The 14,929-nt window shown below is 34.1% G+C and overlaps 3 protein-coding genes across 7 annotated transcripts in view; 2 read left to right on the plus strand and 1 right to left on the minus strand.

The window, feature by feature from the left end:
• fshb (follicle stimulating hormone subunit beta) overlaps window positions 1-623 on the plus strand; it is a 150,116-nt gene extending 149,493 nt beyond the window's left edge. Inside the window, exon 4 of the mRNA XM_073906359.1 lies at window positions 361-623. Within this exon, the coding sequence (XP_073762460.1) occupies window positions 361-365 (5 nt within the window). The 3' untranslated portion in view covers window positions 366-623. The remainder of the gene's footprint in view (window positions 1-360) is intronic.
• si:ch73-314g15.3 overlaps window positions 1-14,929 on the plus strand; it is a 20,719-nt gene continuing 5,790 nt past the window's right edge. The window contains exons 1-10 of one of the 5 annotated variants that reach the window (XM_073906265.1): window positions 1-623; window positions 5,860-5,948; window positions 7,025-7,143; window positions 7,486-7,588; window positions 8,142-8,230; window positions 8,345-8,494; window positions 12,431-12,598; window positions 12,679-12,748; window positions 12,833-12,911; window positions 12,994-13,147. In XM_073906265.1, coding sequence (XP_073762366.1) covers window positions 550-623; window positions 5,860-5,948; window positions 7,025-7,143; window positions 7,486-7,588; window positions 8,142-8,230; window positions 8,345-8,494; window positions 12,431-12,598; window positions 12,679-12,748; window positions 12,833-12,911; window positions 12,994-13,147 — 1,095 coding nt within the window. In that variant the 5' untranslated portion in view covers window positions 1-549. 5 annotated transcript variants of the gene reach the window in all.
• Window positions 209-4,946, minus strand: arl14ep (ADP-ribosylation factor-like 14 effector protein). Its single transcript, NM_001080753.1, is given in 5 exon segments — window positions 209-594; window positions 3,220-3,275; window positions 3,539-3,658; window positions 3,771-3,969; window positions 4,796-4,946. Coding segments are annotated over 5 exon segments (675 nt in total). The 5' UTR covers window positions 4,867-4,946; the 3' UTR covers window positions 209-365.

Consider the following 14,929-nt stretch of genomic DNA (forward strand, 5'->3'; position numbering starts at 1 on the left):
GGTTGAGGCAAGTTGGAGCTAAACCCTGCAGGGACACCGGCCCTCCTGGACCGAGATTGGTGACCCCTGATCTAAATAAAACCTTTGCATGAGCACTGTGAACTCTTGCTTTTATTTTTATTATTGTGTAAACATACAATCAAAAGCATTACAGCATAGCCAAAACAAAAAAACAGAAAAACAACACACGAAGGTAGAACCAAAAACGTAAGATAGCATTCTTTATTAAATGTTTACATTTAAAAAATTAAACAATACACCCAATGAGCCATGTACCCCAGGAATGTCCATTTACAGAGTTAGTGCCGGTCCTTAATGCTGAAAAGCAGCAATAATATTATCTTCTCGCTCTTCCAACAGGTTGACTAATTGGCAAACTTATTGCGGATGATCTCTCCTCCCTCCACCTCCACCTGCTCATACAGCCACTTGCGGTCGCAGCGGCATTCGACACCACACTTCCGAGAGCCACATTCAGGACATGGATAGAAGCAGCCCATACAGTCCACGTCCAGACAGTCACACAGATCCTTCCCACAGGAGATCAGCATGCCTTTACTGTCATACACTTTACTCTTCAGAGACAGCGACTGTCTGGAGGGACAAGAAAGAAAGTACATCAGGTACAAGATCATTCAGTATTAATGTTTATTTGAATGTCTGAAGTTGCATCCCAAATGATGAACTATACACGTATACACTCAACTGTGTACAGTCATCCAAAATAGAACACTTACGTTTTGGTTATTCAACAGAAATCAAACCATTTCCAAGTCGATGTTTAATGGTGGTCAAATTAATTAAATAAAAAAAAAAAAAAACTATTTTACCAAATAGTATATGCCATTAGAACAACCGTATTCCCCATCGGGGGGTGGCATAATCACTTACGAAGAAGAATTTTGCTCATAAAATACAAAATGAATAAAGTAATAAAGTGTTCAATTTTTCACACTTCTTTTTAATCGGTTAAACAAGTACATCCTCCAGGTATTTAAGGTACACATATTCTTTGTAGAACTTTCAATGTTAATGCACTACTTATACCATGTATACTACAAAATGCATAATTGAATATGATTTAGGATGGATAGGCAAAATTGGGACACAGCACAAGTAATCATACTGCATTTGACTTGGTTGAATACAATGGCAATTCATTTAATTCAAAACAATTTAAACATCACCTGCTACTTTATTAGAGACCCGGTTCAACTGTTCAAATGTCTAATCAGCCAATCACATGGCATGTAGACATAGTGAAGACAGTGTATTGAAACTATGTTCATATGTAGTGTTGGCAAGTTTGGCTACTTTCAAAGACTTAGCTTTTACGGCTTGACTCCCTTAGAAGAGCTGGCTTTTAAGGCTAACGATTTAGTATCACTTGCAGCCTTTTAATTTAGCCCAATTTAGCAATTGTGAATGGTTTGTATGTTCGCAAGCAATCTTTTTGTTCAGTGTTTTGGTACAAGCTTGTTATCAAATTATTCATTTTGCACCAATATTTCTTTTAACAAAAATACCATCATCATTAATGTCTGCATCAGTATTGCACTTAATCATTCATTCCAAATTTGGACTAATCAAAGTCCCTTTAGGGCAAGTCAGTTCACTCGGTGACCATCTATGTTTGAATGGGGAAACATCAAATTCTTCAAAATTGCTTGCCAAGCTTACGATTACATTACATATTAAGAATCACCAATAAGTTTAGGAATAAACAACAAGTGCCTTTTTAGTTTCATTTCTAAACGTTCGAATCACACAAAATCTGCAGAAAATCACATCTGGAGCTAATGATATGCCAAAACAATCTGAATTTGAGTTGTGTAATTTGAAATATTGACAATTGTAATATAATAAATCTGAATTTTTGTGGGTGTTAAAAATTGTTTTGAATTTTAATTTCTTATTTTGAATTTCTTCATTTAAAATTGAATTTCTTAACATGGATATTGAACATCTGAAATTTAAGACAACTGAATTTTTCAAAGCTGAATTTTAATCGTTTTTTTTTTTTTTTCTTTAGTTTGACTTTTCGGTTATTTTCTACTCTTCCCTGTTGATCACCCCTGACTTATTTTCTGCTGAATCTGAATTTCACGATCTGAATTTCTGGTTAAAAATTTTAGGATATTGAACTAGATGTTCTGAATTTTTCAATCTTGAAAACTTGAAACTGTATTTTTACAAACTGGATGAAGTTTGAAAATGCGTCCGTAAAAAATTCTGCCTTGGAAAAATTCAGTTGTCTTAAATTTTAGATGTTCAGTATTCAAGTTATGAAGTTTAAATTCAAATTAAGAAACTAAAATTCAAAATAAGACATTCAAATTTAAAACAGTTTTAACAGCATATCCAAATTCAGATTTATTAAATCACAAATGTCAATAATTCAAATGAACACAATTCAAATTCAGATTGTTTTGGCATATTATTAGCTCCATAGCCCCTCCCCTAGAGAATCCTCAGTCTATAGTGACCGCTGATTGGCTCCTACAGGCAGTGCTTCAATTGCCATATTGACCGTTACACTTTTCCCTATTCAAAACTATACGAGTGCCATGACTTGTGTATTCTATAGTCTTTGGTCAAATACACCACTGGCCTTACCCGTTTATATGATGCAGGAAGGTAATTGCATAAAAATATCCTGGTATCTTTGCAGTAATGTAATATTAAGAACCGTTATGAACATTTTCACAGGATTCATCAGTGCAACACACAAATAGAACTAAATCTATGAAGCCAGGTTACATGGCTTATGAGTGAAGTGACCATATGAAACTGATGTGAATGGCAACTATGATTTAGATCCACACTTGTGTGTTATACTAGAATGTAGTAAAGTATGAATACATTGTATTGGTAAGCTTTCTCAAAGCACATCACTTAATCACTATGTGTTATGCCACTATATGGTGGGGAGGTGCTTTTTTGTGGCTGTCTGAACATATTCAACTACAAGAGTGTGTACATCACAAAAACACTCAAGTGGTCAAAACCGGACAAGCTTAGAAATGTTTTAAATTGGAAGGGCAATTTAAAACATGGCTGGAAGGGCATCCGCTGCATAAAAACTTGCAGGGTAAGTTGGCGGTTCATTCCGCTGTGGCGACCCTGGATTGAAAAAGGGACTAAGCCGACAAGAAAATGAATGAATGTAGTTGTGTGTGGTGAAAGAGATGTGCTCAGGAGTACCAAAAAAATAAGTACCTGTCGATTGAGGAGAGTTTCCCTCCTCCACGTCTCCGATCATTCATGCCTCTGCCCTGTAATACAGAAACAACTGCTGACTGATGTAATTTAAAGCTGAATCACAGCTGTTCCTTTTCAAATTTAACCAATCATTCCAGAAATCAATGCTGTTAACTTCAACATACAAGATTTGAATCTATCACACAGCAAAATCTGAAAATGAGATTTTTCTCCATGACATTAAACGCCAAAAAAGGTGCGAGACGTGTTAATGGCTTGCAGAGAACTGACATAAAGTAAGTGTTATTTATTGCATATTCAGCAGTGCACGTGTTACCTTCATGCTGGAGTCTCTTATAGGTTGTCTTCTGTCCTTCGGTCCAGAAAGTGAAGCAAATCGACTAGAATCGTTGGCATCCTTTGCCACTAATCCTCCTCGGTTTTTCCGCAGCTCGATCTGTAACCAATCAATAAATAACAATAGGGCTTGAATTTCCAGATAGAGTTGGACAAGAAGAATAACTAATGATTTATTTAACTGCTGATTTCAGCGACACACACACACACACCTTTGAACCATCTCCTCCAGAGTTTGAGAAAATAGTCGGCACTGCATCCTCTCTGAGAAACAGTTTTCCATTATAGTCACGGAAGCAGTCAGGCTGAAAATGCTCCGAGCACAAACACGAGTTCTGAGTGGGAACAAAGTTTTTTCTCCCGAGGCTTCGTACCCATTGCTCAGCCAGCTGAGGCTTGCTGATCGGGAACCTGAAGCGAGAGAGAGAGAGAGATGGCAAAGGTGGCCTTACTCCATTAGTTTGTTATTTCCAAAACAGTTTCATCATTTATTTATCAATACATACATTGTCTACAGAAAATTATCATACTCCTTTGAAATAATTGCTTTATTTCCATTATGAATAACTTTTCCAGCCTTTAAAATGGTTTGTAGCCTTCTCCTAACCTGTGGCTTTCTACAACTGTATCCTGAAGGTCTTTTGAAAGCAGGGTGCGAGTAAAGGTGTAAATGTTTGCAAGGTGTGATCATTTTCTATAGGCATTTTATCTATTGCATTCAGAAGTTCTCTGTGCAAATCACCTAGATTTAAAATTCAACCATTTATCATAACAAACTGACCAATCGTATCAGTTGTTACATTTCTAAATTTATTGGAGGCAACAGAACACAAGCATTCAGTTTAACAGTTAACTATGTTGTGGATTTCAAAACATATTTAATAATGATAATATGAAACTATGAATTATTATTGCAATTAACTATGAATTATTATTGCAATTAAATGATGAAATTAAAGCAGTAAGTTAGCACGTGACATAAACAGGTTGAATCTTAATAACAAAGAGCTTAGACTCTACGTTATGCTCTTTGTTAATAAGTAAAGGTTAACATAAATGTTACTGCGCTGTTTTTGTTTATAAGAAAGTTTAAGATTTGTTAGATTAAATCACGTGTTGACTGTGAAACCTCTGTCCGCCACTGAGGTCTCTTATTTAGATGTAACTTGTGCAGCAGCTCGTATTCATGTAAACAATAATGCCTAACACAAAAAAACGCCGTTGTTTTAGTGCTTACCTGTAGAATCGAATCTCTGATCCTTTGACGAACCGATTCGAGCAATCGACAGCTGAACAGGAGATCGGCATGGTTCTGGATTTCTGATAAAAACGTTATTGATGAACGCAAATCAGAATCATTTTACAAACGAGAGCGGCAAAAAGCAGATTCCGTGTTGTGTGCGCATGCGTTGTTATTTGTTTGGCAGCCACCAGACGGCCAGAGAGATCCGTTCTGTTTGTTTCTCCATGAACAAAATACAGCTTTTGCAGATTTCATTGCTCGTTCAATATATACATATAATAAAATAACAATTTATGAATTATAATCATTGTTAATGCTTGCAAAAACGAATGAATAAAAAACATTTAAAAAGTAAAGAGGGTCGTAGTTTATAAACCTTTATTTTGAAGAAAGCCTTAACCGGAAGTTTAACAAACCTTTTCCCAGGTGATTGTGTAGCCTATGGTGGAAGGCATAAATAAGTTCTGAATGGAGCATTTCGAGAAAGATTTAGTTGATGCGCTTAAAGACATTGTCAAGGCAGGAAACTGGCAGTGTGTGGGAGACAAATCTGAATTTAAGTCACCATGCACGAAGTAAGGGCATGTCATTGTCTAAATGCACAGTCTCGGCCACATGATGTTGTTAAACTGTTTTAAAGAATAGCCGAGTCTAAGAAAACAAATCTACTTATTATTTCAAGTGTAATTAATCGAAAAGTATTAAATGTATCTGTTTTGAATAGTTGTCATGCTGAAAATATGGTTTGAAATACACTGTAAAAATGCCGGGGTACAAACAATTCCTTCATGTTGTCCCAACACAACCCGATTAGGTTAACTTAAATGTTTTACATGTTAAAGTGGATTTAACATAAAACAATTAAGTTGTCCCCCCAAAAAACGTAAGAACTGTGTTGTTTCATTTTATTTTAAAGAATTTTGATTAAGCAACAAAGGTCGTTATTTTTGAGTGTAGAAACTGAGATAATTGAAAATGAAATGTGTTTATATCCTCACTGAAAATATATCATAAGTGTAACACTCCGATATTTCCTTAAAATGTGAAAACTCCTAAAGGTTTTACTCAGATGACGGAGAGCATATAGTGCTGGTGCATACAGAGGATGATCGATTCTGGGCTATGGACTCATCGTGCCCACATGAAGGTTAGTTATTACCTAACCCTGGTTAATCTATCTAGTTCTTGCTCTGACTAAGTCTAGAAAGTCAAGACACTGGTTTTGATTTTACTGTCTTTTGATTTAATTTGCTATTAATTAGCTACTTGACTTTGTTTTTGAAATGCAATTTCATTTGTTGTTTAATACGATAAATACATTTTAACAAGTATTTTAAATTGTTGTGCCCTCCAATACAAAAACATGGCCACCTGGTGTCTATTTATGTCTGTCCGAACCCTCCTGCTTTGCTTCCATTTCCACTTGTATAACCATTAGTGCCATCAGTTTAACCATTAGTGCCAGCATAGCTTGGATGCCATTTTTCTGTATTGCATTATTCATTAATATTTATTATTTTTTATTTATGCTTTTGGTTTGCCTTTCTCCGAATTGAGTGATGCTCACTCGACAGATATTGCAAATAAAATGAAAATTATATCTTTATTCAGTCACCCTCATGTTGCATCTAACCTGTTGGAACACAAAAGAAGAGATTTTGAAAATTTTGGGTTTCCGAACAGTATTGATGACCACTGATATCTACTGCATGGGCATTGTTTTCTTTTTCTCAAAACACATTCATACATGTTGAGTTTTATATATATATATATATATATATATATATATATATATATATATATATATATATATATATATATATATACATATATATACATATATATAGTTATTATAGATAGATAGATAGATGGATAGATATTTATAGATTTATCTTTATAACTTTCTGATTTAGTGAAATAAATAGTTCATATTTATTTGTTCAATCTCATTTGTACATTTTGCATGATTTGCTCATCCCTGAATGAGGGTTAGGAGTGGAGTTTGGGGTCACACTTTCCTTTTAAAAAATCTGATATTTTCATACGAATGAATTGCAGTATGTAAAACAGTTATGTTTAGGTTAAGAGTAAAAATCTTTTGATAAAGTGCAAAACTGTTAAATATGATTTCTTTGTGAAAACATGAAAGAAAACTTTAATACAGTAAAATAACTTTTAGTTAATTGTCGTAGGATATGAATATTATGAGTTATTGCTCAACAGGTGGCCCACTTGAGCAAGGGGATATTGAGGATCTGGGCAATGGGAAACTGGCATTGATTTGCCCATGGCATTACTTCGATTTCAGCCTTGAAACTGGTTCCTCTTCCTCTGGCCTACAGGTAAGATTTTATATTAAAAGGATATTTCATCCAAAATTGAAAACATTGTCACTCACCCCTCATGCCACATTCAAACCTGTATGAATTTAATGATTTCTGTCAAACTTAAAAAAAGAAAAGAATGTTCTCTCAGTGGGTTTTTCCCACTTAAAAATGTTGGTGCTCGCTATTATTGTTTAGGTGACAACATTATACTGTACATTTTGTATTCTGCAGTAGAAAGTTAATTATACTCATCAATATGATTAAATAGTTTCAATTTTGGGGTGAAATATCCATGGAATGTAAAGTGATCAAACTGTCAGTCAGCATTCTTGATGTACTTTTGATTATTTTTGCCAGAATCAAGTGTATGATGTGCGTGTCCTGGATGGAAAAGTGTATATAAACACTCAAAACACACTGTCCCTCTGTCCCATCCCAGTGACAAAGATAACCCACCAAGGTAAGCAGTTGGAGAGCATATACAGTGCTCAGCATATATAAGTACAGCCCTCAAAAATCTATCTTTTGAATGAATATTTTAAATAGGAAGTTACGTCAATGCACACATATACATTAGATTAGTCAGTACTGAAGCCAAATCTGGAGCTAATCTAACAAAAAAAACTTACGATACCCTTCCAAAAACTAGTACACCCTAAATTATGTTATAGAAAAATAATTTTTAAAAAAATTTAAAAAGAGGAAAAATTAAAAAAAAAAAGTTAAAAATATTTAAAAATTAGTTGACATTTTGTGTTTTTTTGGCAATATTTTGCTTAAATTTATATGCATTATTTTTCTATTCCTATGTTTGATGGCAAAAAATATTGTAATAAATATATCTGTTTAATAAATCTGTTTAGTTCAAATGCACCAAAATACATTGCCTTTATTTACTGAGAAACCAATAAAAATATGCATTTTTAAATTGGGGTCTGCTAATTTATGCTAAATATTTATTGTTAATTTATATTATTGTTGTACACAATACATGTATGTGATTTTCCTTGTAGACAGTTTGCCCATGGAAATAAACTCTGCTGAAAACACCCTTTGCATGTGGGCCACCAAAATCCTTCACACACCAGACCCACAGGAAAAGGTTTGGAAATATCCTTTAAATAAACCGTATCATCCACCACAGCAGTTTCATCAGACTGCTCTTCTGATTAATCATCACAAGACTTCTGCTTGTTTGTTTTTCTGTGATTTGTAGGTTTCACTGACCAAGATGGTACAAGATAACTGGAACAGTGGGAAAATAACAGAAACCGGGAAGGCTAGCCCTCCTGCACAGCCCAGCAGAAAAGACAATCTGACTGTCGTGGAGCCTGGAAAAATCAAACGGGGCAAAGGCGGCACTTTGGTAAACTTTGTTCTTTTTAGACACTATAACACATCTGCTCTGAGAAGTGAAATAAAGAATGGTGACATAAAGACTAGAATACACAATTATATATATTAATTAAATATTCATTTCATTTTTGTAGTTTTATTGTTAATATGCTGTGAAACAATAACACTGAGACAAGTGGTATTTTCCCAAATATTAACATGTATTTATGATTTTATACAACATTTGAAAAAACATGTATATAACATAGAGCAGGGCTATTCAATTGGCAGCCCACGGGCCGAACTTGGCCCCCGAGGTAATTTGTTCCGGCCCTCTAAATAGTGTGACCAAGACATCAAAGATTTAATATTAATATTAAATTTATTAAACATATTAAATATAATTCAGTGGAAAAACGGCCGCTATAGTTATGAAGTGACGTGCGTCTGGTCAATACAGCACAAGCAGCAGTTGAAGGCTGCGCAGAACATGAGTCACCTGACATTAAGCGAGTGGCACAAGCAGCCGAAAACATTTGGATACTTAAGCCAATAGGCTTCTTAACGCCGCATTTCTGTTGCACGGAATGAAACTGCTGCAACTAAACAAAGTTATGCCACCTGTGCACTAGTTTAAAGTTCAGAGCTTACCGAGGCTAATACACACGCACACTGGTTTAACTATAGCAGCAGGCCATTTACATATTGTGTCTTTTCCGCGCACAAGTTCATTTTTTTCAATGTAAGAATATATGCCAATATGTGCGCGCAAGCGGAGCAATGCACTGACGCGTCCTAGACGCACTCAGTAGAAAACATCTTACGCTGTAGTGGTGAGAGTTGTGCGTGGCTTTCAGTGCTATGTAAACAAGTGATATGTTAGAATCATTAAAATGATTATGTATGTACGAACGCCGATAAAAAACAACAACACAATTAAATACCTAATATAAAGCTTACATTTACATTAGACGTGATAACAATGAAACTATTAATATTCTTCAGACTATATAATCGTGCAACCAAAATCTATAAATGTTGCATCACTAATTGTTACGCAGTTTAAAACATAACATATGAATGTGTCTGAATGTAGAAGAAGCCTACTTGAGCAATACACTGATTTTGTTGTGCTTTGAAATACAACATTTGGATATGTTTGTAAAAAAAGTCACATTGTACTATGCACTGTAGTTTTTAAAATACGACATATTAACATTTTAATCTAGAAAATTTCAACGTGGGTGTCTTAAGGAGCAAAAATACAACACATTGGCTCTTATAAGCTGTTTTGTCATGACTCATCACTGCAAGTCCCTTTATTTGGGAAGCTTTTCATGAACTGGCTCCCATGACAAACTAATTGAATATTCCTGACATAGAGTGAATTGCATTTTAAACACAACATTGACAGTTTTTTTTTTTGGTCAACAAAATATTTTGAAAAAAACACACTAGATCAGAACATTAGCTGAATGTATCTGTTTTTTGAACATAGATTTTTTTTCCATTTAGGAAAATTCAGTGATCCATTTCATAAAGTCACTTGCATCCATTCTCAATGAGTCAGATTTGTTTGATGTTTCAGTTAATTACTTAAATTGGACTTGTCACTTCTGGCTGTATTAGTGTCATGTTTATTTATCCATGACGAGCCTAAACCAGCCCAAGGTGCAATTACATTATTTAATTAGCGTCATTGCAGTGCTAAACATGTTGACGAGCACTTTGTGTCATATTTTTCATCAACAACAGAAAAAAATATTCTTTTGATTGGCAAAAACTATGACATTTTGTCAACAAATTAAAACACTGGACCACTAAACCAGCCTTATGTTGCACATGTATGTTATTGGCAAAGGTCAAAAATACATTATACTGTATTATACTGTTATTTAAAATTCATGCTCCTTGAAGATAGTTAGTAAATTTATTTCTGTAAATATATTAAAAAAATTTTTTTTGATTGTTATCGTGCATTGCTAAGCTCTTAAAGGTGCACTATGCTGACTTAGCATGTCTCTTAAATATCTGCAGACATATAGTTTTTTATGCTTTTAGAGCTTACATAAAGCACCCTTATTGTAGACAAATTTAAAAGATATTTACTTTATATTTAGATTTTTTTAAACCCTCCAAATAGTTGTACCTCAGCCAAAATTGTCCTATCCTAACAGAGTATACATCAACAGGACAATTGTTTATTCAACTTAGATATGTATAAATCTATGCATGTATAAATATCCATTTAAAAAAAAATGACACTTATGATTTAGATCTTGTGTAATGTAGCCTACATGTATACCGATCTGCTCGGCAGGAAATAAGTAACAACTTGCTGCATGCAAAAAAAAAAAAACTATGTGTGGGAGAAGAAAAGCTAAGAGCAGCTATAAATAAATTTGAAGCACACCTGGAATGCACTTCTACACAAAAGACTTATTCTTTAGCGAAGATATCGTTCATCAGAATGGCATCAGTGATGTTTACAGATCACACTGAAATCGCAGATTACATTCAGACGATTTGCTTTTTAGTAATAAGCCAGTATTATTTTTAATTTAAGTTAGACAGTCTAAGCTAGAAGCATCTGCCCTATACAGTAAACTTGCAACAACAATCTCTTGTTTGGCAAGTATTATAAATGTAAGTAATTCTTCTGTATTGAAGTCGGAATTTATTAAACGTCTGTCACAAAAACGCAAAATGAATGCACAGATAATTGGCTTTAATGATAATACTTATATGACCAAATGGTGGAGTATTTTTAAGGGAAAAATGTATAATTGTGGCAGATCATCACACTTGGGAACTGATGTCACAGCCTGTTCGTCCACAAATAAACAATTAAAACTGTGTGTTTGTCTGATGTAGGAATATCACGGCAAGGAAATTCTTATATGTGAATACTAAATGAATGGTTATGTGCACAATTAAAATGAGAGCATATTATGGCAAGTTTACTGTATAGGGCAGTATCCGATGCTTTTAGTTTAGAAGTGTATTAAAGGTGGTCAATACTACTGGCATATTAATAAAAAGCAAATCGTCTCTGATGGCGAAGATCACCCTTACTGTGATCAGTAACCATGACTGACAACATGACATGACTGGCATTTTGATTAACAACAAATCTGCTTAAAAAAAGTCTTTTGCTCTTTCTCAGAATTAGGATTTATTTATACCTGCTCTTGTTTTTTTTTTCGTCTCCCACACATTAACATTTTTGGACATTTAATGAGGTATGCAGCAAATAATTGCTCATGTCCTTCCAGGTAGATCAGTTACAGCTGTTCTCACCTCACGTTTCATTCTTTTTACACATATAGCCATCCTAAACATTTACATTTCATTTTTATTTGTTGAGGAAATTGTCATTGTTTTAGAATAATATTTTCCATAAGGGTGTTTCTAAGGGTGTTCTCCAGGGGGTATACAGTATGATGAGCAAATTGAGTAGATTTAGTTGACTAAATGCAAATGAAACGTGGTTGACAAAAACTACAATACAGAAGACTAAAATATGGCTTAAATTAAATGGCATTTTCATGTTAATTTAGTTTAGTTAATAAAGAATAAGACTGAAACTGAATTAAAATTGCTGTCAAAATGAACATTGTGTTATTGAAAAAATCAAAACTTTTTAATGTCAGTTTTGCTCACACTGTAGTTCTAAAATTGACTCAGAATATCAAACATCCTTTACATTTTCTGATTCTGTTGAAGCACAGATTGAAGCCAAAAAAGTGACCATCATACACTGTGATTTTTTTGTGATCATATTTCTTGTCCACTCTAGATCTGTTCCAAAAAATCAAACCAAAAAAAAAAAAAAAGTCATACAGTATAATTCCAGTCTTAACCCTTGTGAACACATATATACACACTATACACCAGAGGAACATTCCTAACAGTACACTTTACTCTACTTTAAGTGTTAAAGTAAAATTTGTTTGTGTTCCACCAGGCGAGTCGGATTGCCTTACTGCACTCTCTTGCTAATATAGAGCAGTGGGCAATAGACCTGTCCTGGGACGTGATAGCGAGATTTTCTACTTTTAGATTGAGCACTGGAGAGCCATTACCTCACCAGTTCTTCGATGACTTTGTCAAAGTTGCGGGAGATGAAGCTAAGGTTTGTGTGTTGATTTTTAATTTATTTAGGCTAAATTCAAAATAATCTATATTAACCTGACATCACTTTCTCCATCGCAGCATTATCAGTTACTAGAGCAAAGGATTACAGAACTTGGCAGCTTCTTTGGTGCTCTGCCAGTCCACAATGGTCAGTGTTTTTTATGATTTTGACCCTTTTACTTAAAACAAGGTGGTGTAAGATGTTCAATCTTTCTCTTTATGCTTTTAAAAGGTTTATGGCAGTCTGCAACAGATACATCTCATGACGTTTTGTCAAGATTAGCTATAGTGCACATGGTTCATGAGGCCAGGTAAGACATTTCATGCCTGACAGTTATTTTCATGTATGCATGTCGATGTATTTGGTCATATATTTGCTTTGTTTTTGAACAGGGGTTTAGATGTTCATCCTCAGACGCTGTCTCGCTTCGCCGCGCAGGGAGACCAGAGCTCGGTGAAGGTGTTGGAGGTGATTTATGCAGATGAGATCACACATGTGGCTGCCGGGCTGAGATGGTTTACATACATCTGCTCAAAAGAAGGAAAAGTAAGAGATTTAACAGCTCAGATTTCTTTACCTATAAACAGATCATTTCAAATGGTTGATGAAGCTTTCTGGAAGTGATCTTGTTGACAGTTTCTAAAATGGTCTTTCTTAATTAGCTTTTTCACCCTTTAAGCCCTTGAATCAAAGTAAAATATCTTAAGTTTATAAAGTCATGGATTTAAAGTTGCATGCATCTAAAAAAAAGGTTATCTTCCTCTGTATTTTTGTTTTTCAGTACATTTATTCCATTCTTGCACTTTGCTTTATTTGCAATTATTCATTCAGTTTCTTTTCGACTAAGTCCCTTTATTAATCTGGGGTCACCACAGCAGAATGAACCACCAACTTATCCAGCACATGTTTTTTGCAGTGGATGACCTTCCAACTGCAACCCAGCACTGGGAAACACCCATACACTCTTATTTACACACATACACTACAGACAATTTAGCTGATCCAATTCACCTGTACCGCATGTCTTTGGACTGTGGGGGAAACCGGAGCACCCAGAGGAAACTTACGCCAACACGGGGAGAACATGCAAACGCCACACAGAAATGCCCACTGAACCAGCCAAGGCTCGAACCAGTGACCTTCTTGCTGTGAGGTGACAGCACTACTTACTGCGCCACCTTGTCGCCTGCTTTATTTGCATTTTTAATTTTAATTTTATTTTAGAAAAGTGTGTTTATTAATATTATAATTAACCCTAGACCAAAAAACTAGTCATAAGTGTCGATTTATTACATTTGGATATAAATTTTTAAAATAAATAAATAGGCTTTCTGTTGATGTTTTATACTTTGTTATGAAAAGGCAATATTGGCTGAGACAGCTATTGGAAACATTGAATCTGAGGGTTAAATAAAAAGCAAACTACCAAGATAATCGCAAAATCAAACATTGAGATAAAATCAAAATTTTTATTTTCATATATTTACAGTAGAATATGTGCATATCTTCATGTAACTTGATCTTTACTTAATTTTATTATGATTTTTTGTATAAAAGAAAATGTATAATTTTAACCCATACTATGTACAAAATATACCTGTGACATATCTTTTGCCCAGGGGCACATATCAATATTTATTCATTTTTAAAAACTGTTATTATGTTATTATTATCAAATTAACTTTAATTTTAAAAGCCCCATGAAATTAAAATAAAAAAATAATTAGATATTAGTTTCAGTCTGTTAGTTTTAAGAACATTTATATATTGGTGTGCTCCAAAACTCCAAAAATGCCAAAAAAAAATGCAAAAAAAGTGCTCCAAAATTCACGCTTAGGAGATATAAAACTGATATAAACTTGTAAAACTTGCAGTTTGTCACTTCCATCTAAATAGGTCAATGATTTTTTCATGTCACCTCATACTTTTTTACTCACACTGTAAAAAATTTGACCTTAAATTCACAGTAAATTACTGGCTAATAATTGCATTACTTTCACAGTAAATTACTGTATGTAAATTCACAGTAAATTATTGTGAGGTAGTTCACAGTAATTTACTGTGGTTTTGTCACATTAAATTATTGTGAAATTACAACCATATATTGTAACTTTACAGTAGATAATAAAGTCCGTTACTGTAATTTCACAGTATTATCTTGTAGAATTAACTATATTTTACTGTGAATTTGCAAAACGATTACTGTGATTTAGCAGTAGGTTGCAGTTTAAATACCTGATTTAACTGTAAAGCAATTTTAGGTCACACAAAAATGAAAATTCTATCTTGATTTACTCACCCTCAGGTTGTTCCAGCTCTGTTAAAAAT

The sequence above is a fragment of the Danio rerio genome, chromosome 7 (assembly GCF_049306965.1).
Source record: "Danio rerio strain Tuebingen ecotype United States chromosome 7, GRCz12tu, whole genome shotgun sequence".
Taxonomy (NCBI): Eukaryota; Metazoa; Chordata; class Actinopteri; order Cypriniformes; family Danionidae; genus Danio; species Danio rerio.